General features: G+C 44.9%; 1 protein-coding gene across 2 annotated transcripts in view; it reads right to left on the bottom strand.

Annotated features, from left to right (window-relative positions):
• The window catches only part of Stab2 (stabilin 2), a 155,287-nt gene that overhangs the window by 116,289 nt on the left and 18,942 nt on the right, over positions 1-20,056 (bottom strand). For both annotated transcript variants that reach the window (XM_046429260.2, XM_046429261.2), the window contains 6 exons: positions 14,430-14,525; positions 9,356-9,481; positions 8,329-8,525; positions 6,586-6,719; positions 2,743-2,876; positions 1,168-1,250 (listed from right to left, as the gene is read on the bottom strand). In XM_046429260.2, coding sequence (XP_046285216.1) covers positions 1,168-1,250; positions 2,743-2,876; positions 6,586-6,719; positions 8,329-8,525; positions 9,356-9,481; positions 14,430-14,525 — 770 coding nt within the window. The remainder of the gene's footprint in view (positions 1-1,167; positions 1,251-2,742; positions 2,877-6,585; positions 6,720-8,328; positions 8,526-9,355; positions 9,482-14,429; positions 14,526-20,056) is intronic.

Raw genomic sequence — 20,056 nt, 5'->3', positions numbered from 1 at the left:
CGCCATCTTCACCAGCTCCACTCTCCAACAGAGGAGACATGAGGACACCTCTGGAGGTCAGGAGTAGACAGACTTATCTCACACGGGTGAGCGCTGATGGTGTCAGGGGAAGGGGGCCTGGAACTTACTCGTGTTTGATTCAACGCAGCAAAAATTATTATTGTGAAACATCTTGGATTAAGATAACCTAATTTTTATCCAACTCAGCAAGTTCATTACTTACATTAAACCAAATAGAAGTAGTTCATTGGTAGCATCAGGCATGATAGGGCCCCTCCAACCAGCTCCACTGAATGACATTAACTCAAATAATAGCTGCTCACATTGAATTTTTCTTCATTTTCTCCTACCCCTGTTACCACTTATGATGATTTTAAAAGAACACAAATACCTAACGAATGCTTGTCCTCTTCCTACAGGACATGAGCAGTTTTGCATTATAGAACTCTTTCTTTTTTTCTTGCATGACTACATTGAAGAGTCTTTGGGGATTATCTTGAGGGGTAATGATAGGAATGGGGGGCCCAGGGAGACCTTTGGAAGGCTGGTCATTGTCTCTCTGCATGTACAAGTACTTTCACTTTGAGAAAATTCATTGAGTTGTATACTTACAATTTGTGTGTTTTCTGTAAGGATCCCTCACTAAGAAATCTATCCAATATTACATGTTCTCATTAATATGTGGAAGTTCACGATGGTGCTGTCTAGAAGCTAGAAAGGGTAGAGGGCAGTGGAGTACAGGGAGGTTGGATGATGGGTACCCAAATACAGTCAGCTAGGAGGAAAAGTTCTAGTGTTCTCCAGCATAGTAGGATGACTAGAGTTGATGGCAATTTAGAATATTTTCTAAAAACCTGGGAGAGAGGAATCTAAAGCTTTGCAGGACAAACAAATAATAAATGTTGAAAGAGATGGAAATTTTAATTGCCCTGATTTGATTCTTATGTATTATACACACATACCCAAGTATGATTGCGCTGTACTCCATACATATGTACAAATATTATGCATCAGTTAAAAATAAAAAAATATTTTTACCCCAAACCACCATGGTCCTCTCTAGTAGGTTTAATTTTAATCGAGGTTTCCCACTTCAATCGAAGAAGACACTGCCTATTCAGGCTTCCCGCGATCAACCTTCAGGGTCAGGTTCTTTCAAATACTCACATTGAATCCTTTCAGGCCCTTGTCTGAGGGCAACAGCACGGTGAAAGGTCCCAGGTTACTCAGTGGCCAGGCATAAGCTTTGTCTTAGGAGAAGAAATGTTCAAAGAAAGAAAACACCAAGTGGGTCAGGGGCACATGGAGGGTAAATCATGCCGTGGGCCTGTGCCCTGACTGGTCCACCCTGGCCCTTCCCTGTTCTCATTGTTGTGACAGCCCTTTCTAAGCAAATGCAAGGCGCCATGAAGCCTTGTCCCCTATACAGCCCCTAAGAACTTCAAGGGTATCTGGGAGGAGCGGGTCAGGCATGGTAAGACCCTCTGACAACCCCAAGGCCCCTGCCTCCTCTCTGGGCTTTCTGACCTGTTGTCACCTCAGTGAGCAAAAACGAACCTTTGTCTCTATCTAGGGTCATCTCAGAAGAGCTCCATGCCAGTTTCATGTTCTGTCTTTGTCATCCTGAAATGCTTACTATTTGAGCCAAGGACCTCAGGTTTTCATTTTACACTGGGCCCTGTAAATTTCGTAGCCAGCCTGCATCCACCACCCTGGGGATGTTGGGACATCTGGATAAGCTCTGTGTTCTCGCCCAGGAGGCAGCGTGGATTAGCACTTTGTAATGGGGAAGGTGAGAGGTGAGCAGGACTCTGTTCAGGGTGACATTTGAGGGCCCAGTCCGAAAAGGACACTCTGATACCCTATCTGCTCCACTTGAGAGTCTAAGAGTCCTTAGAAGAAGCCCAAGTCATGACAGTCAGCTGGACTCCCTGTGGGCCTTGGAGAGAGCAGGACATTTATGCAGGAGTCACACTAAGATTTATGAGTGCAGCACTGACCCATCCATGATACTTACTTCTTCAGTTGTGTTCTTTCTAGGACTGGTAAATTCTAATATAAATGCTGATATTTGAAGGTTTCTGTTGGTTGTTCAAGTCTGTTTTTTTATTTTCATTGATTGGCCAAACTGGTGTTTAACTGGAAGCCAATCTGCGGTTAGCTATAATAGTTAACTCCCAAGGGGACGTGGGGTAATAGTAACTAGAAAGCATTTGCAAATGCATGAGGGTGTTGTAGACTGCCACCCCACCTGGGAGTCTGGGGGAGGATTGGTCACTATAGGCAATTAGTGGCTTCTGGGCTGAGGGTGGGTATAACCATGACTGTTCCAAAATTCAAATGCCATCTCCACTAAGGATTATGGATGCTGCCTCTGGGGCTCACTCTCTATCCCCAGTGATGCCTGATAACCTTTGTTCCTACTTAAAGGAGGCATAAAGTCAAGGAAATCAGTGGCTTTCCCTGTTATTGCAGGTCAGTCACTCTATGGTGACCCCAGAACCCTAGCCTCAGCTTTTCACCTGCTAATTCTTGCATTGCTAGATCTCTTGGCAAAGAGCCACCTCCTTGGAAGTAGCTGTCTGCTCCTACTCTCTCACATGTGTGACCCCTCGCTAAGGGGCTGGTCTCCTGGGACCTATTCCCTTAGGCATTGCCTATTCCCTTAGGCATGCGTATGTCTCGAAGGTGTCCTTCCCAAATGACAGCTGTCATGGAGCATCCGTAGCCATCACTGCGTACCCAGGAGTGAGATGAAAGACGTGAGCCTTCCTTGCCATTTTCCTCTGGGTTCAGTGTTGAGTTCTTGGAGTCTCTCCATGATGTTTCCATAACACGTCGAGCCGTCGCCCACGTAACCTTTCCGGCAAGTGCATCTGCAGAGAGGATGAAAACACGTCCTCAGGGTCAGAGCCATGAACTGTGGAGATCACACAGTCCAACACCTCATGTCACAGATGTGGACTGGGAAGAGACCAGGAAGGACGCAAACATGAGACAGTACTCAAGTGCAGCCCCTAACATCCAGGGGCCTTCCAGAACGGAGTCTTTAATACATTATGCATGTCTGCAAACACTAGATATCTTCACATGCTTTGTCTCAGTATTTTTCAAAGTGTGATCAAGAGAACATGAACCCTGTTTCACTTGGGGTGTTTCCTGTGGATAGAGATTCTAGGGTCCCACTGCTCAACCCCTAAATTGGAAAAAGCTACCAAAGTTTATAGGACAGTGAAGGCTCAGAACTGTTGATCTCCTTAGAATACATTTCCCCTACTCCCTTCCTAGCTGAGATTTCTCAATGACCCTCTCTCCCCCATAGATCAGGGTCCCCTTAAGTATAGGTTCAGGGTACCCTGTAGCTCTTCTCTATAGAGGCAATAGCACCTGCAATTTTATCCTTATCTGGTTATGTGATCAACATCTGCTTACCTACCTAGTTTGAGAAAAAAGCATGGGTAAGGGCTTTTTTCGGTATTTGTTCATGATTCATAGTTGTAATCTCAGGAATGTAGCAAAGGACCAGATCCATAATAGGTGCTTAGTTAATAGTTGTACAATCCGTAGGAATCAAATTAAATAGAGAACCAGCCAAACCATACCACGGATGTGACTCATGTGTAGAAGAGTGTTCCAAAAAATGACGACAAGCTCACTAACCCAACCGTGCTTCTAAATATGGTCCCGTGGCAAATCTATTTTCAACAAGTTCATGGAACCGATCTCTGAGAGGCCTATCAACCTCTGCCTGGATTGCTGCAGGGGTATCCTAATTGGTTTCTCTGCCCTCAAGTCTGGTGATGATTGAATAGATGCTATGGGGGATGGAGGGACTAATTCAGGGACACCTCTAGGAGAAAGTAATATTCATGTTAGTTCTGGAAGGACACCTATGAGTCTCTCAGATGGACGAATAATTGGGAAATTATTTACTGATTTAGACCTCAGGGCTTTTATAAAGAAGTGACTCTAAACCAGGGGCAACTTTGCTCCCCAGGCAAGATTTGGCAAGGCCTAGAGACAGTTTTTGTTGCCACGTGGGGATGGCGATCTCTTGGTATTTGGTCAGTAGAGGCTGGGAAGCTTCTAAATATCAACAGGGCAGAGGCCGGCTGCCCACAACAAAGGATTGTCCTGCCAGAAACATCTATTCTGTTGAGACTGAAATCTTGCTGTGAGCCACTGCCAAGGTGCAGTAATCTGGGAAACACTCTGTTTAATATAAAAACGGTTTCTCACTTAGATGTCAACCTTCTCTATAAGTTCTGCCCTAAGCTAATTTAAGGCATAAAGGGAAGAGGAGATTGGCAACTCTGGGAGCAATCTATTTGTCACCACTGAAAGCGAATCCTAGTATAAATTACGTAAGCTGCACTTGAAGACGACCGTGAACATTGAGACTTGTAACCTTTACCAAAGGTTACAACCACAAAGTATGAGGCCAGTATCTTCAGTTGTCATGAGGCCTGTGGTCTGTTTTGTGTAAAGTGGGAAATCTATTTCAATGGCCTTAATGCTGAAGGGAATGCATGAGAGACATAAATATTTTCAATTTTAAATCTCAGTCCAAAGTCTGAGGTTTTACGAGGCTGCGTTCTGACTTGAACATTCTCAGCTGGACCAGGGAATATTCACAGTTCGGCCTCCTTTGTAAAGTGGATTTTCATTCACAGTGTCTGCTGTCATAAGGCTTTAAGAACACCTGTAAGCCATTGGCATTTCATAAGTTACGAGTTGGAATTAATTTCATTTTGTGCTGGAGGAGATCTAGTTAGTGTATAATTGGTCAGTTCATCTTCATTGATTCAGAGGTTCCTCCGAACTCTCACTTTTTTCATTGTTTTAACCGGCAACAACAAAGATGAACAAGACATGGACCTCTAGGATCCTTGTATTCTAGTTGGGGACCGAGATCAGTGATGACAACAAGGGGCTGACATTTATTAGTAAGTAGCTCCTATGCCAGGCATTCATCTAAGGGTCTCACTATAGTATCTTATTTAACAAGCTGCACTTGTGTTCTGAACCTCATTTTAGATGAGGACACAAAGGCAGAGAATCTCATGAACATGCAGCCTCTCGGGGCAGAGCCGGAGCCTGTGTTTGTATCACAGTTCTGGAGAGAAGCATCCCGGGCTGCTCTGGGAGCCCAGAGGGAGCAAATGGGTGGACAGGGGAGGCATCCTAGAAGAGGGGCTAACTCAAACTCAGGGTTGAAGAATGTGTTCGCCTCACTCACAGGAGGCAGGTATATGTGTTGGAGGATATTCTAAGGAGAAGAAAGAGCACACATAAGGGGCGGGGCTGGGAATACCCTGGCACATGTGAAGACTGGTGCAACGAACTGGTTGTTTGCATTTCTTACTAAAGTCACATGTTGAAATCCTAGTCCTCAATGTGATGGTTTCAGGACCTGGGAAGGTAATGAATCAGGTTGTGAATGGAATTATCATCTTTATAAAAGGGACCCCAGAGGACTCTCCATCTCTTTGCACCATGTGAGGAGGCCATGAATATGCAGGTGGCCATCTGCAACCTGGACGAGGGCCCTCGCCAGAATCTGACCATGCCCATCTCAGCCTTCCAGCCTCCTGAACTGTACAGACCTTCAAAAATATCGGATGTCACCAATGTCACTACCATCCCAAGAGCCTACACTTCACTGCTGCTTACTGTGCTTGTATGCGGTTGGAATGTAAGCCATGCTGTTTACCATCTGCCTGCTCAGCCTGGGCCCATTTCCCTTCAGCCAAGTGGAGTTAAATGAAAGTGATGCCCTTCTCCTCTCTTTCCCCTCGCTTCCCACCTCTTCTAGTGAGTAAGATAATGAGGTGCCACCGTAACAGGCACGAAGCTATTTGTGCTTCTTAGTAAAAATCAAAATGGCAACATTGGCAGCACAAACCCCTCACAGACCCTGATGCAATGACAGCTGAAGTGGCCTGGAGAGAGAACCCTCAGGCTGGGTCAGAAGATTTGGTCCCAGCCTCCGTTCATGACACATCTGCCCAGCTGTTTCCACATCAACATCCTCTCCAGCAATCAACACAGCACCTTCAGGAGTGGGTATCACCATGTCCATTTTGTACAAGGAGGAACAGCCCAGAGAGAAGGTGCCATTTTCTCAAGGCCTCACATCTGGTAGGTGCCATTTTTTCAAGGTCACACATCTGGTAGGTGCATCGGGAACTTTCACAGAAATGCCCTCACCACAGCAAAACCCTTCTTCTGAAACCCAGAGGCTGGGAAACACCTGTCATGCTTATTTGCTTTCCAAAGTCCTCATTCTGCTCTACTAACATGTAATATCTCACATGCGAGGAAACAGGCACGCGCACAGAGGTCAGATTCCTGCGAGCTCAATAGCCATTTGTATCCCAGTCATAGTGATTTTCTTCTCTTCTGTTCTGACCACTTCCTACCATGGTATCAGGCCAGGTCAACATTCTGGAATGTTCTTATGGTCATTATCAAGGAAATAATCATTGAATGATTTTTTTTTTTGACTAAACACAGATTTACTGAATCGAATGGCTACCACCTTCATGACTTGGAAAAGATGGTGGTGGAACTGAGAAGACTTACTCGGTTTGGCCTGGTGCGACGGTGGTGCAGTTTGCATTCCTGTGACAGGGGTTATTTGATTCACAGATGTTGATCATACTGCACCCCACTCCAGGCACAAAATTCTGGTAATGTTCCTTACACTCGCAGTGAGACTTCAGTAGGCAGGGAGAGAAAGACAAATTGGATCTTAGTTAGTCACATTGGCTGCCACTCTTTGATCCACACCTTTATTCTATCATGAAAGCTAATTTAAATTAGGTCTGAGGAGTGGGCTTAAATTTTTTTATCTTAATAAAAATTTAAGATTTATTTATTTAAATTTTAAAAAATCTTCATAAAAATTTGCCAAAGTATCCAGAAATAGAAATCATGTTTATATATCTTACCTGTTGGGAAGATCATACCCCTTGTGTATGATCTTGTGTATAAAGCTCTTCAATTTTCTTACCCTTGACATCTCTGGCTACATAATCACTATTTTTTGATTATCTATAGATGAGTGGAGATTGGCAATCAAATGGGAGGTATTATTGTTCTAGAATAATATCTGGAGAATAAAACCTGGAGTCTTTTGACTCCGACTCAAATAGCAATGGCAATGTCTGGAGACATTTTTTGATTGTCACATGGGGAGGAGGATGGAGTTTCTAGAGACCAAGGATGCTGTTAAACAGTCTAGAATATGCAGAGCCACCCCACAACCCAAAAAAGAATTATGCAGATTGAAATATCACTGTGCTTCTCTGTAACCATGGGTGGAGAACAGAGAGCTTCTAAGACTTGAAGATCTACCTTGGGACCCATTTTTGAAGAGACAAGGCACATTTTCAATCTCACTCCCAAGGTCCTGTCATTCATGACATAACATGCCTTTTTCTATAAAGGTTCTCATTTTGAGAATAAGGATTTAGCCCCTTGAATTTCTCTGTAAACCTGCCTCAGAAATCATTAGTGAAATTGTTATATGACACCTTCTTTCTCCCTGGAGGAGAGAGATGGCAAATTCTCTGTAGAGAATTCCAGGTACATTCTTATGGGGTGCTGGTGGACTGCAGGGGACCATGGCTGTGTTTGGGCTGGACACAGAACCTTCCCTCTTTCCTGAGCAGCAATATCCTTCTGTGTTGAGGACTGGATTTGTAGCCCTGGACACAGGAGACACCCATCAAGTATTTGAGGTATGAGGGATAGGACTCTTTCAACTGGAATGCTTTGCCAAGATCTCCTAACGAGGACAATTTTTGTCAGTCAAGGTTGCAATGTGATTTATAGGGCAACATCTCACCCTAGGATGTCCCAATGCTCCCTGCAGCTGCCAGTGCCGTCAACATTTGATCAGTTTTAACCTCTTTTGCAACAGAGTATTTTTGGCTCTGAGAGCCCCCTTTAACTTAAAAAGACATAGGATGGATGATTGAAGGTGAAAGTCAATCACACGCCCACAAGTCTTGGTTAATTAAGGTGGGCTTGTTAATCTAACTTTGAATTATGTGCTTATTTTGTCAATCACCATCTAGGACTGTGATGAATGAGAGCACAGGGCACTGGGAACTGGGAAAGCCTGAGTATGGAGGGTAGACTAGGTGGGGAATCGCCGGGATCAGCCCCTGAGCACACTGAGGACTGTCTGGAGAAGAAGCCCAAATTTAGCATCAAAGGGAGAAACAGAAGCATGAAAGACAAATAAACCAATGGCACAGGGCTACCTTGGGTGGGTTGCCCCATTTCTAGACACATCAGTTCCATGTGCCTACAGCTCACCTGTCCTGGCCCGTCGTATTTGCACACCGTGGATTTGATAGGGCAGTTTCCAAAATTAGTTTGACAGGGGTCCACCGGTAAGCACACGTGGCCATCCCCGTGGTAGCCGTCTTTGCAGGTACAGCTGTGCTGATTTGGTGCCAGGTATGTGCAATCAGCATGAGGATGGCAGACGTTTTGTAAACACGGATTGATGGCTTGAGAGGGAATGACAAAATGAGAGGCAGTGAGCACATTGGGGTGCAGAAGGAAAACTGAGCTGGGAGGGTGCTGTGGGTCACAGGGTGTCAGAGCCACGCAGGAAATTCAAGCAGTTTTAAGAGAGAAACATTCATCTCATCCTTCTGCCCTCCCCTCCTCCACCAGATAGATTTACATATGACCATCAGAAATTGCAACTCCAGAGGTGGACTAATATAATGTTAATGCCATATTAAGTGTGAAATTAAATATAAAACAGCAGGAAAGATAACACTAATGCTCGTAAAATTTATAGTAAGCCCTGGGTCCTGTTCAAGGCATCTGCCACATAGTAACTCATTTAATCTTTGCACCAATCTCCTAAAGAAGGGACCATTATCACTTGCTTTGGGTGGATAGAGATACTGAGGCATAAGCAGGTTAACAGTCAGGTAGTCAGTGAAAGGCAGATCTAGGATTTGAACCCAGGCAGCCTGGCTGTGGAGCTCGTCTTCTAAACAGGTATACAATCAGCCTCCTGTATGCAAAATAGGCACGTGAAGAAAAATTAGAAAAAGAAGCACTACATCTTACACTAGTATTGATCTAAAAAAATCTGAAAATTTATAAATAGGCTTGGATAATAGGAGAAATTGTGTTTTATCAAAGGGAATTTCTACCATGTGTGACTTTTTTGCCTGGTGCTCTTTATAAATGACACTGAGCTACACGGGAGAAGTAGAAGTGGTGGCTGTGTTAATATGGAGGAGGCTGTGAGGTTTTTGTTTTCCTGTTAAGTCACCCAAACATCGCAGCCAAAGAGCCAGTGGATTGAGAGTCTACTCACGCTCGCAGCTCTTGCCGTCGCCTCTGTAATTAGGAAGGCATTTGCATTCTAGTTTGGTTTCGTCTTCGTCGGAAGGTGCACATCTGGAATTTTCTGGGCACAGTAAAGCCGCACACTCAGGGATGGCTGGACAGAAAGATTGTTGAGGCACTTGCATGAGTAGAAGAACCAGTTCAGAAAATCCCAATCTTCAGTGCTTCCTTCTATTAAAGTAATGCAGACTCACTGCAATAATTTTTAAAATACAGAAAACACAAAGTAAAAACTAATTTTCTTTCCTGTTACTGGGGATTGAACCCAGAGGTGCCTTACCACTAAGCCATATCCCCAACTCTTGTTTAATTTTTTATTTTCAGACAGGGTTTCACTAAGTGGCTTAAAGGCCTTGCTAAGTTGCTAAAACTGAATTTGAACTTGTGATTCTCCTACCTCAGCCTCCTGAGCTGCTGGGAACTAATTTTTTTTTTTTCCAAAAATTCTTTCTCTCCAGTCCCACTCCCAAAGGCACCAATATGAATGGCCAATATAAGCACATTTTAAAATAAACTTATTTACATGATTTATGTAATCCTGTTAAAATACTTAGCAACCTTATTTTTAACTCAACAACACATTGTGGAAGTCTTTAAGGATCTACCTTAATCTCTAATAACTGTATAATATTTCATAAAACAAGTGTAACATAGATGGCTGTTGAGGACTATGAAGAGGCTGACATATTGGCCAACTTGCAAGGCTAACAAGTTGGGCTGACACAGTGTCCTGGATGCTGGTAGAAGATAAGAGACTCCTGGGTCAGAGATGAAGGACAGGTATTACTCATATCAAGAGCAGTAGCCAGTCTCAGTAGTTTATCCAAGCCCAGTTCCCTCGGGGCGACACAAAGAGGGTCAGATTGACATCAAACATGGAATGAATTTTGTTTACAGGAGAGGTTCTGAGTTGTTGTTGTTATTATTATTATTATTTTTTAAAATAATGGCCATGTATTATTTAGGGCTTAGACACATAATGATTTGAAATGGAGAAGTTTTACTATAACAATTTATGAATGAAGAGTTGGAGTCATGAAAAATTAGACAGTAAGAGTTAAAAAAGAATTCTAAGGAATAAAGGAATGGCAGAAACTACTTTCCTAGGACTAAGATGAGTACCTGAGGGGGAACTTCCCTCCTTCTAGGGCTGAGATCCAGATGTCACTGGAAAGGGCATGGCCTTGGTCACTGCCAGAAGAAGTTTCTGAAGTTCTTTAATTATGAGACTTATTGGAAATCTGCCTTTTTGGGCACCAGGAATACTGTCCTCTTAGAAAAACCAAGCTTCATAATTCATTAAGTTCCCAGGAAAACTACTGGCCATTGGTGCTACTGAAACTAGGAACTATGAAGCCACCTTCCCTGAAGTGTACTGTACACCGATGTGTGGCTTGGGCAGCTCTGGACCATGAAGGCGTGTGACTGGCTTTCTAGGTGGCCAGCTCTGCAGACCCCTGGGTGTGCATGAGGCTGAGGAGAGTGGGTGCAGGACACCCTGAGCTGGGCCCGGGCCTGTGCTGTCTGGGGCTCCTGGCTGTGCCATCATTGCCTGAATCAAGCAATGGACGATGCTCAGTGTCCAAGTGCTGGAGAAAGCTGATCTCTGCAGTGACCTGGCACTGGAGAATCTGTATGGGACCGAGTGAAGGAGAAAAGTTGTTCTTCAGGACAATGAGCTAAACCAGAAGCAAGAAAAGAAAACCGCTCCTCCACTGTTCCTCTGGCACCCTCTATTGCTAAGCCTCCATATCTTGCTGATTAGCAAAAGGAGAAATATTGGTGAAGTCCATCTTCATTATCACTGAGCAGGCTAAAACATTGGATTTCAATATACTAATATTTTGGAAAAGATGATTGGAATGAAGGGTAGCCAGCGTGTTGCTCTCAAGATGCGCCCAGATGTGGGACTCTGGAGACCTGTCTCCCATTAGCAGCCTGTTGAACCACAGGCTCAGAGCATATCCTGAGAAATAGTACCCAGAAGTGGCTTCCCCCGTGGGATGACACTTTCCTCCCTCCTTTGCATCCAGATGGGCTCATGTGACTCGTTTGCATGGATGGGATAATGAGTGGAAGTTTTAGATATTTTTCTGCACTTCACTCTCTTCTTTCCTTTCTCTGGCTGGAGGCAAAGCTCTCAGAGGAGTCAGAGAATGGAAGAATCCCAAGATGGAAAGATCTGAGCCCCAATCACTATGTGGTGGCAAGCTGGCACCAGCGAGGTCACCCACATTAGTCACAGGTTGACAACTTTGTCTCTGTTGTATTCAGCCAGAGGTTCCCCAGTGTTTCCACTCATGGTGTCTTTAGTGCCTCAATAATTGTGGGTGATGCCTCTACTGCATCCTCTGTTCAAGGATGCTCTGCCCTAGCTGTGCACCCAGCCTGCACCGTTTCTTGGTGACCTTTATAGGAGGAATTTTATATTATAAATATAAATTTTAAATATAAATATAAATTTATATTATAAAATCCAGCTCTGTTGATGAAGCCCAGAACCAAAGAACTCAGTAACTCTTTATGTCCTGAGAACTTAGTAGCCATTGTGAAAAGTAATATGATAAATAGAAAAGAAACTATCTCCATTTCATTCCTAAACAACTGAAAATGAATCTGTTGGGCCTCTTGCACAATTTCTCAAACCTTGGCATCAGACTTAACCAACATTCTCATTCTCATCTTTGATGTTTACCTGGCACTTTTTAAAAAATCATAGTATCCATCGAACAGGCACATAATGTCATAGAAAGAAATGGAGTGTGACCAAAAGTTGGAATCACTAATTGACTCAAGCTAGAAGATCCTGTGGCATCCAGCAGACATATAACTGTATTCCCCTCAACAATTTAAAATCTTCAATGGTGACCAGGACACTACATTTGATATATAGGGGCACCTTGGTGTGTAATCTTGGAGCCATAGTGTTAAGCCACTGAACTTTCGTGTTTATTTCTTATAGCAACTGGCATTATCCTAACTAGTAATGGATGTATCAGAATTTATTCAACTGATTTCAATATTCAAGTTATCCCCAGTTTGTTTATTTTTTTTTTACAAACAATACTGCCATGAATTTCTCTGAACATATATTCTTCCCCTGTATGCATATGTACACAGCCCTCCTTTTCCTCCAGGGTAAATCCACAGCAGCATCCTATAAGCATGCCTTAGAATGCAAGCTAGCCTACCATCCTACAAGCATGCCTAGAACGCAACCCCATAGGTTGTAGGAATCCACACTGCCAATGTCACTTTTCTCATAGGCATAGAATAGATTAACCTACATTGGGAAACAATTGAAACCAAACCCAGACAGAACCTCCAGAACGTCCTCTCTATTTCAATATGGCTTTAATTTGTATCGTGGGATTTCTTGGGGGTTAATGATCCTTTAAATGTTTATTGCTGGTTTTCATTTTATATTCTGAGTGTTAACTGCTCTTAGACCTATTTTCAAAATTGGCTCATAGAATTCATATTATTATAAAACTTCAGCTGTCATGTGAATTGCAAATATTTTTGTCTCAGTCTCTTGTTTATCTTTTGACCTGACAGAAATAATTTTGCACTGGGAGGCAAATTAGAGAGTGTTCTCTGTTAGGCTGCCTTCTGGCTGGGTCTCTGTCTTACTGAGAAGATCTCTGCTCATCTCACTGGACAGTGACAGGAGCAGTGGGCAGGGAGGCCGCCAGGCCAGAGCAAGGCACCTTCCCCCTGAGATTGCATAGGCTGGCTTTTACTCACCTTGTTACCGCGGCTTAATTAGTTTGCAGTTGTTGAATTCCAACCTTGTCTGAGGCTTCCACTTTATAGGAGGAATTTTATATCATAAATATAAATTCTAAATATAAATATAAATTTATATGATAAAATCCAGTGGATAAGGTAAGTGGTCAGCCTGAGTGCTTAACCTCTCAGCTCCACATTTACCCTTCAGAACCTGCTCTGCCATCCTGTGGGCTTCTCCTTTATAGATGTTAAGCTTTGCCAGTAGAGGGCGCTGGCGGGACATAGCCGGAGGCAGTTGGTCCTCTTCTTGATGCGGGGCGCAGAGCTGTGCTGCGACTGCTGCAGCTGCATCCTCTGTTCAAGGATGCTCTGCCCTAGCTGTGCACCCAGCCTGCACCGTTTCTTGGTGACCTCGCATTCTTGGCCTGGACCCAGCGACCACCTCCCCTGGCCCTCCCACAGAGACCCTGCTCTTCCAGGCCACACCCCCCACTTCCTCTGCACCCTAGCCCACCAGCCTCAGCTCACCAGTGCCCTGCTGTGCCTGCTAGCTGCTAGGTGACTGGTGGAATGCTGGCCTGGGCCAAACAGCCAACTTTTCTGCTACCATACCCTCTTCAACAAGGTGTGACTCCAGGCTTGCTGATGGCCACCTCTCTCCAAGTTTCTCCGATCTTTGTTATGCCCCAGCACCCCTAGAGATCTTTTTTTCTACAGCTACTCTTCTACCAGAATTTACTAATTTTCATAGTCAGCTTCCCTTGTTTCAATGGCCCCGTGGCTTCTCTCTCCTAAGGGGACCCAGTGTAATAGCCTGTCTAGAGAATTTCCTGTGGATTCAAACAATGGGAATCCCACTTCTCTACTAGTTCCGTGACCTTTGACGGGTCACTTGGCCTTGGGGAGCCTCTGTCTCCTCCCCCTTTGGTGGCGAATGTATTTTGCCCTTGAGACTCTCTGCCTCATCTCCTTTACTAGCTGAGTAGCTTGTAGCAATGGCCTCTGCTGGATTCCCTGCCTGGAGAAGGCCTCCCTCTCTGTTCTCTCCTCCACCCTCTCCTGTAGCTCCACCTCCTGGACCACTGGTCAGTGCTCTTCCCCTCCCCTTCCCACCCTCAGCTCCTTTCTTCTTCTCTTCTCTTCCCTGGGCGCTTCCCTTTTTCAAGTTTGGTTTCCTCCAGTGAGACGTGGTGCTGTGCCACGCCACCCCCCCCCCCAGAACCCCAGTAATGGATGCAAACTTGGACCGTGTACACCTCACCGGTGCCCCTTTGGTCTGGCGCAGCCTTAAGGAAGCTGGCAGTGCTTACGTTGGTCACAGCTGGGGCCAGTGTAGGCAGAGTAGCACTCGCAGGTCCCGTCGCCCTCCAGTCCCCTGTTGCACACGCCATGCACACAGTTGCACACTGCAGGCAGAAAAGGGGCGAGTCTCGTGATCGGATATACAGACTCTGCGAAGGTCGTGTTTTTAGGCAGGTGGAGGGAACCGTGGGTTTGAAGTTCCTGAGACACTAGTTTGAACCTCGGCTTCATCTTTCCTTCCATTTTTCACTGTACTGCATGCAGGTAATGAAGCCTAGGATTTCTGTTGTGAGTCTTTGTCTGGTGGTGACATTTGTGAAATGCTTCCGGTCAGCAGGGGAACATCACAGCCTCACAGTATCTTTTACAGTTTCTTAGGACAATGCCATAACTATGAAGCCAGAATCAGACAGGCAGTCGGTATAGACAGGCAAATCGAGTCAGGTCAGATCAAGGAGGCCAATTTGAGTGAGGCTGGGAAGTTGGAGACTGCCCCCTGGGGGACTGAAAGCCTTCAGAGCCCTTCCTCCACCCTATGGAGATAACCTGCCCCTCTCCAACCTTTGGTTAAGGTAACCTGTCCCAGGAATTGTCCCTCCCTACATTGAGTTGTAAAAGTTGTTAATGTGTCCTGGGCTGCTCCATCCTGCCCTTCCCATCAGCCCACCTGTTTCCCACCCTTTGGCCACCCCACCGAGCATTTCCTGGGCCTAGTCACAAATGCAGGAAGGATAAGGATCAGGGGGAAGAGGGCAGGAGAACAAAGAAAGCCTAAGACATCCAAAGGCTAAACACCTCGCTTCTTGGGATACCAGGATACCAGCCATGGCCCCCTTCTCCCTCCCGGGAGAGGCAGAAGTCCATGTTACCCCTTTTTAAATAAACCCTGCTTTATATGCTTGCCTCCACCTGCTTCTCTGATATTATACTTCAACATGTGAGGGAGCAGAACTCGTCACCGGGTAACTGGCGGGATCAACTATATGACTACAGTTTAAAGAAGGACACATCTGGCAGGGCCGGGATTAGGATGGGGAGGGTGAGGCAGGGTGGCACAAGTGGAGAGTCGAATCTTGCCTAGAACAGTTTGATGTTTTGTTCAGGAATTTTATGTGATCACTGCTCTCGGCTGATTTTGTCTCCCCAAACAATATGGTGGAGTCTTAAACCTCAGGACCTCAGAATGACCCTATTTGGAAATAGAATTCTGCATCTGTAATTAGTTGAGATGAGTCATTCTGGAAGAGGTGGGCGCTTCATCCAATGTGACCTGTGTCCTTCTGAGAAGAGAAGATGAAGACCCACCAGAGGAGGAGGCCTTGGGAAGATGGAAGCCGAGGGGGAGTGAGGTTGCCACAGTCCAGGAACACCCGGAGCTACCAGAAGCTGGAAGAGGTGGGGAGGAACCTTCTAGAAGCTCTAAAAGGAGCATGGCCTGCCAGCACCTTGATTTTGAACTTCTAGCTTGGAGAAGGGAGACCATAAGCCACCCAGTGTGAGGAGCTTTTGTTTCAGTAACCTGGGGAAACTAATGTGGTTATCTGTCTTGATGACTGATGGGGTTTTTTGGTTCCTTCTTGAATTCTGCATTTGAGGTATGTCCCCCTCGCACCTCACCTTAGGCCTGGGTCTATCCTTCCTTTTATTGAGCACTTACTATCTAGCAGGCCTTTTGCCAAGTGCTTTGCATGCATTATCTAATATAATGCTCACAGCACTGTGTGAGGTAGGTGTCATTAATACCCTTGTATATACAGATTAGAAAAAATGGGAGAGAGCCAGATTAAGGTCTTACTCAAAGAACTGGAGAATTAAATTGTTTTGCAATTGTCAGCCTCCCTTCAAAATCCGTGTGCCACGGTTTCTGTTTTAGCAAAACACTTCGATGTTGCCCGGGGCTGTAGTTTTTAGAATAGATAAGCCCTAGAGAGAAGTCATATTGGCTCTGGAGATGACTGGAGTGGGGACAGGGGTGGACTAGGAGGGACTTGATGCAATTGTATTCAATTCAATAAAAAAAAATTGACCCAGCTCCCACCTGGTGGCATTGTACTAGGCACTAAGTATATAAATATGCCTCTGGGGATCCAGACCCTGGGGGATACAGGGATGATCTTTGTGCCAAGGCTGCCACTAGCCAGTGGAGGAGGGTGGAGCACAGGAGGTGGGTGCAATGGTGACTCAGGTCCTAGCCCCACGTGTTGTCCTCCCTGGTTCACTTGCCCTCCTGGCTGTATGCCCTGAGCCCTGGATCCTGGCGCGAGCCTGCCCCTCCTCCTATCTCCCACTGCCGCCTCTGCACTAGATCAACTGACCTGGCACAGGCAGCCTTCCAAAACCACTGACGCCACAGTACAGAGCCACCAGCCAGTGCCAAGAGAGTGTCCTTGGGAAGGAGAAGTACGTGGCCCAGGGATTCCCAGATGATTGCTGAAAGCCCTTGGTGCTCTGTGAATGGGCCTCAGCAAATCTCTAGAGACACATGAAACTCAGGTGGTATGACCTTAAGGTGGTCAAAGCTAAGGCCACTCTGGCCAGAGGGAGGGTGCAGACATCTCCCATGGTGGGATGAGCTGCTCCATCTCCTGTGTTCCCAGTGTATAATTGTTGCTCTCATTTTCAGCTCCTTGGGGATAGGGACCTAATCTTATCTCTATGATCCCCATCACCTACCTGGGGTCTAATGCTCACCAGGGGCAGATGGGTGCAGTGCTCAGTGAGGACAAAATCCAGCTGTAAGGGGTTAAATCAGCCAGACACCTGGCTTGAATCCTGCCTCTGCCCCCATAATGCAGCGTGGCCTCAGATGACCTCTGCTCCTTCATCTGCAGCATGAGGACACTAATTCGAGGTGTACTGAGGCTCCAAAGGGAGTGTGTATGTGAGACCTCAATCCATACTGCCTGGTACACAGTAGGTGCTCAGTAAATGCTAGCCACTCATTAACAATGTGGTGTTGACTCGGGAGTCATGTCAAGGGCTTTGCCTTCTGCCCTCCCTGGGAGCACTGAGTGCCGAGGGCACTGGCAGCTGAGTGAAAGCCCTTGGCTGGAGCAGCTCTGAATCATCCCTAACCAATAAGTGGCCTGGAAGGAGAGTGCTCTGGCAGCAGGGGAAAGTCAGCGTTAAAAATAGACTGTACCCAACAGCTGGCCTGCTTCCACTTCCCCAGGACCAACACCACGCTGGATGGAACGACAGTGGCACCCAGTGGACGCCTGGCTGAAAGGGCTTGCAAGTGCTCCCGGTCCTTGCCACTGGAGCAGCCTTCGAGTCATTCATCCATCTATCATCCATTCATTCTTTGGTGGCTTGCTCAGTGTTGGATTGGTTTTGTCCTCACTTGATACTTGCTTCCATTGCTCGTGTCTGTGACATGCTGCATGGAGCTTTGCTTTGCTGGAAACTCCATGATATAAATACTACTCTTGTTTTACAGAGGAGGAAGGCTGAAGGAGGTTAAATAGTTTTCCCTGGGACACAAAGCAGTTGGGGGTGATTTCACACTCAGGCCAGTCTGACTTCAAAGCCTCTTCTCTTAACCACCATCTTCTGGAGCTGCTCTGTTCAATATGGCGGCCACTGGCCATGCATGGTACTTAAATTTAAGTTAAGTCATGTGAACTGAAATTTAAAATTCAGTTCCTCAGTTATTAGCCACATTTCAGGTGGTTAACGACTGTATCAAATAGTGCAAAAATAGAACATTTCCATCATCACAGAAAGTTCTACTGGATTTTAGAATATGGAGTTTTTTTTTTTTTTCCTGCATCCTGGTTAAGTTTCCAATCTTCTTCCTTAATATTTTAGGTTTCCAAACCATTTTTATTCTTTTCACTTGTGCTTTCTCCATTGCACAAATAAGTGTGAAGGGAGGCTACTTCCTTTATATGGAGGAATTTCCATGTACATCTGTGCCTATCACACACTAGTTTCTTGGAGGTACATGGTTCATCTTCCTAATTTTTCATTCCCAGTTGTTCAGTTTTTTTGCATATTTTCTTTCTTCCTTCATTTATGATTTATTTGGTATAGGAGGTAACACATGGAGGGTTACAGACAGACTGGGCCTCAGCTCCGGGGCTACTAATTGTGTATATTATGTATAGTATATTATGGTATAGTATTTATCTAGTGTTTATTTGGCATATATAATTCAAATTCTAGTAGTATGGTAAGGAAGGGCCAATGTGAAAGGAAACATTTTGTTTCTCAATAAACGGTTGGTTATATTTTAGTTACTGACCCTTAATGTAATGTTAATACTAAAAACATACAGAATACAAATATCTGTGCTTTTTCTAATACCCATATGAAATAATCTTATGTGGAGTTGTTGGTGAAGAAATTAGATTAGGAAACTAGGCAGTAATAATAATAATAATAACTAATATTTATTGTGCACTGATAATCTCATTATGTACTCCCTGAAGGAGGCAATATTATTTCTATTTTTTAGATAAAAAAATACACAAACAGCATGAGAGAGTGTCATGAAAGACAAATTGGATCTTAGTTAGTCACATTGGCTGCCATTCTTTGATCCACACCTTTATTCTATCATGAAAGCTAATTTAAATTAGGTCTGAGGAGTGGGCTTAAATTTTTTTATCTTAATAAAAATTTAAGATTTATTTATTTAAATTTTAAAAAATCTTCATAAAAATTTGCCAAAGTATCCAGAAATAGAAATCATCTAGGTTTCTACAATTAGTAGCCCTGGAGCTGAGGCCCAGTCTGTCTGTAAGGCCGAGGCTCCAGCCCTCCACGTGCTACCTCCTGAAATCATGCCATTGCTGCAGTGAATTAGATATTCATTCATTCACTTACTCACTCATTCATTCATCCAACCAACTAAAGCTGTGAGAGTCTACCCTGTGGGCAGCTCTGTGGAAGGTACAGGAGATGAAGACACAAGAGTGTCTTACCTTCAAGGTATGGATTGGAATGAAGCAATGCCTCCACTACAGAGTGGGCGAACTTATGGGGTTGGGTGTGTGTGTGTGTGTGTGTGTGTGTGTGTGTGTATGTATGTGTAGATTTTCTTCCAAACATTTAAATCAAAGTGGTCTACCAAACCTAATTTTTTCCCATAGAACTAGAACCAAAGTGGTATTATAGAAAGGGCACCCAGTATGCTCCTTTTGGGAGCAATGGCTCTGGAAGACATTGTCCCTACCACACCTACATTCCCTGGGTCTTGCTGATTCCATGCATCTCGGTCAACTTCCAGCACCTACAGCTCTTTGCCTGGGAGTCTGGTGTGAGGCTTAAGATGGCTGTTCAGACTGAGCATTCACTGATGCTGAAAGAGCCAAGGAATTGACAGCTCTCCCCTGATGATTGTGTGTATCAGTTTCTTATTGCCGCTGTAACAAATCACCACAAACTTAGTGCGATGGTTTGCATTTATCCCTCAAGGGTTTATATGTTGGAGGCTTGGTCCTCAGTGTGATGATGGTAAGAGGTGGTGGGACCATTAAGAGATGGGGCTTACTGGGAGGTAATTAGGTTACTGGGGTGTGTCCTTGGAAGAGACTGATGTAGTTCCCTTGGGATTCCAGTTGGGGCCTGAGAGAGGGGTTGTTGTAAAAGAGCAAGACTGGCCTCTCTCCTCCCTCTGGCTTCCTATCTT

The sequence above is a fragment of the Marmota monax genome, unplaced genomic scaffold (genome assembly GCF_021218885.2).
Source record: "Marmota monax isolate L192 unplaced genomic scaffold, Marmota_monax_Labrador192_F-V1.1 WCK01_AAM20220418_F8-fsc00051, whole genome shotgun sequence".
NCBI classification, from domain to species: Eukaryota; Metazoa; Chordata; class Mammalia; order Rodentia; family Sciuridae; genus Marmota; species Marmota monax.
The sequence above is the reverse complement of the archived record's forward strand: the minus strand, read 5'-3'. Positions and strand labels throughout refer to the sequence as shown.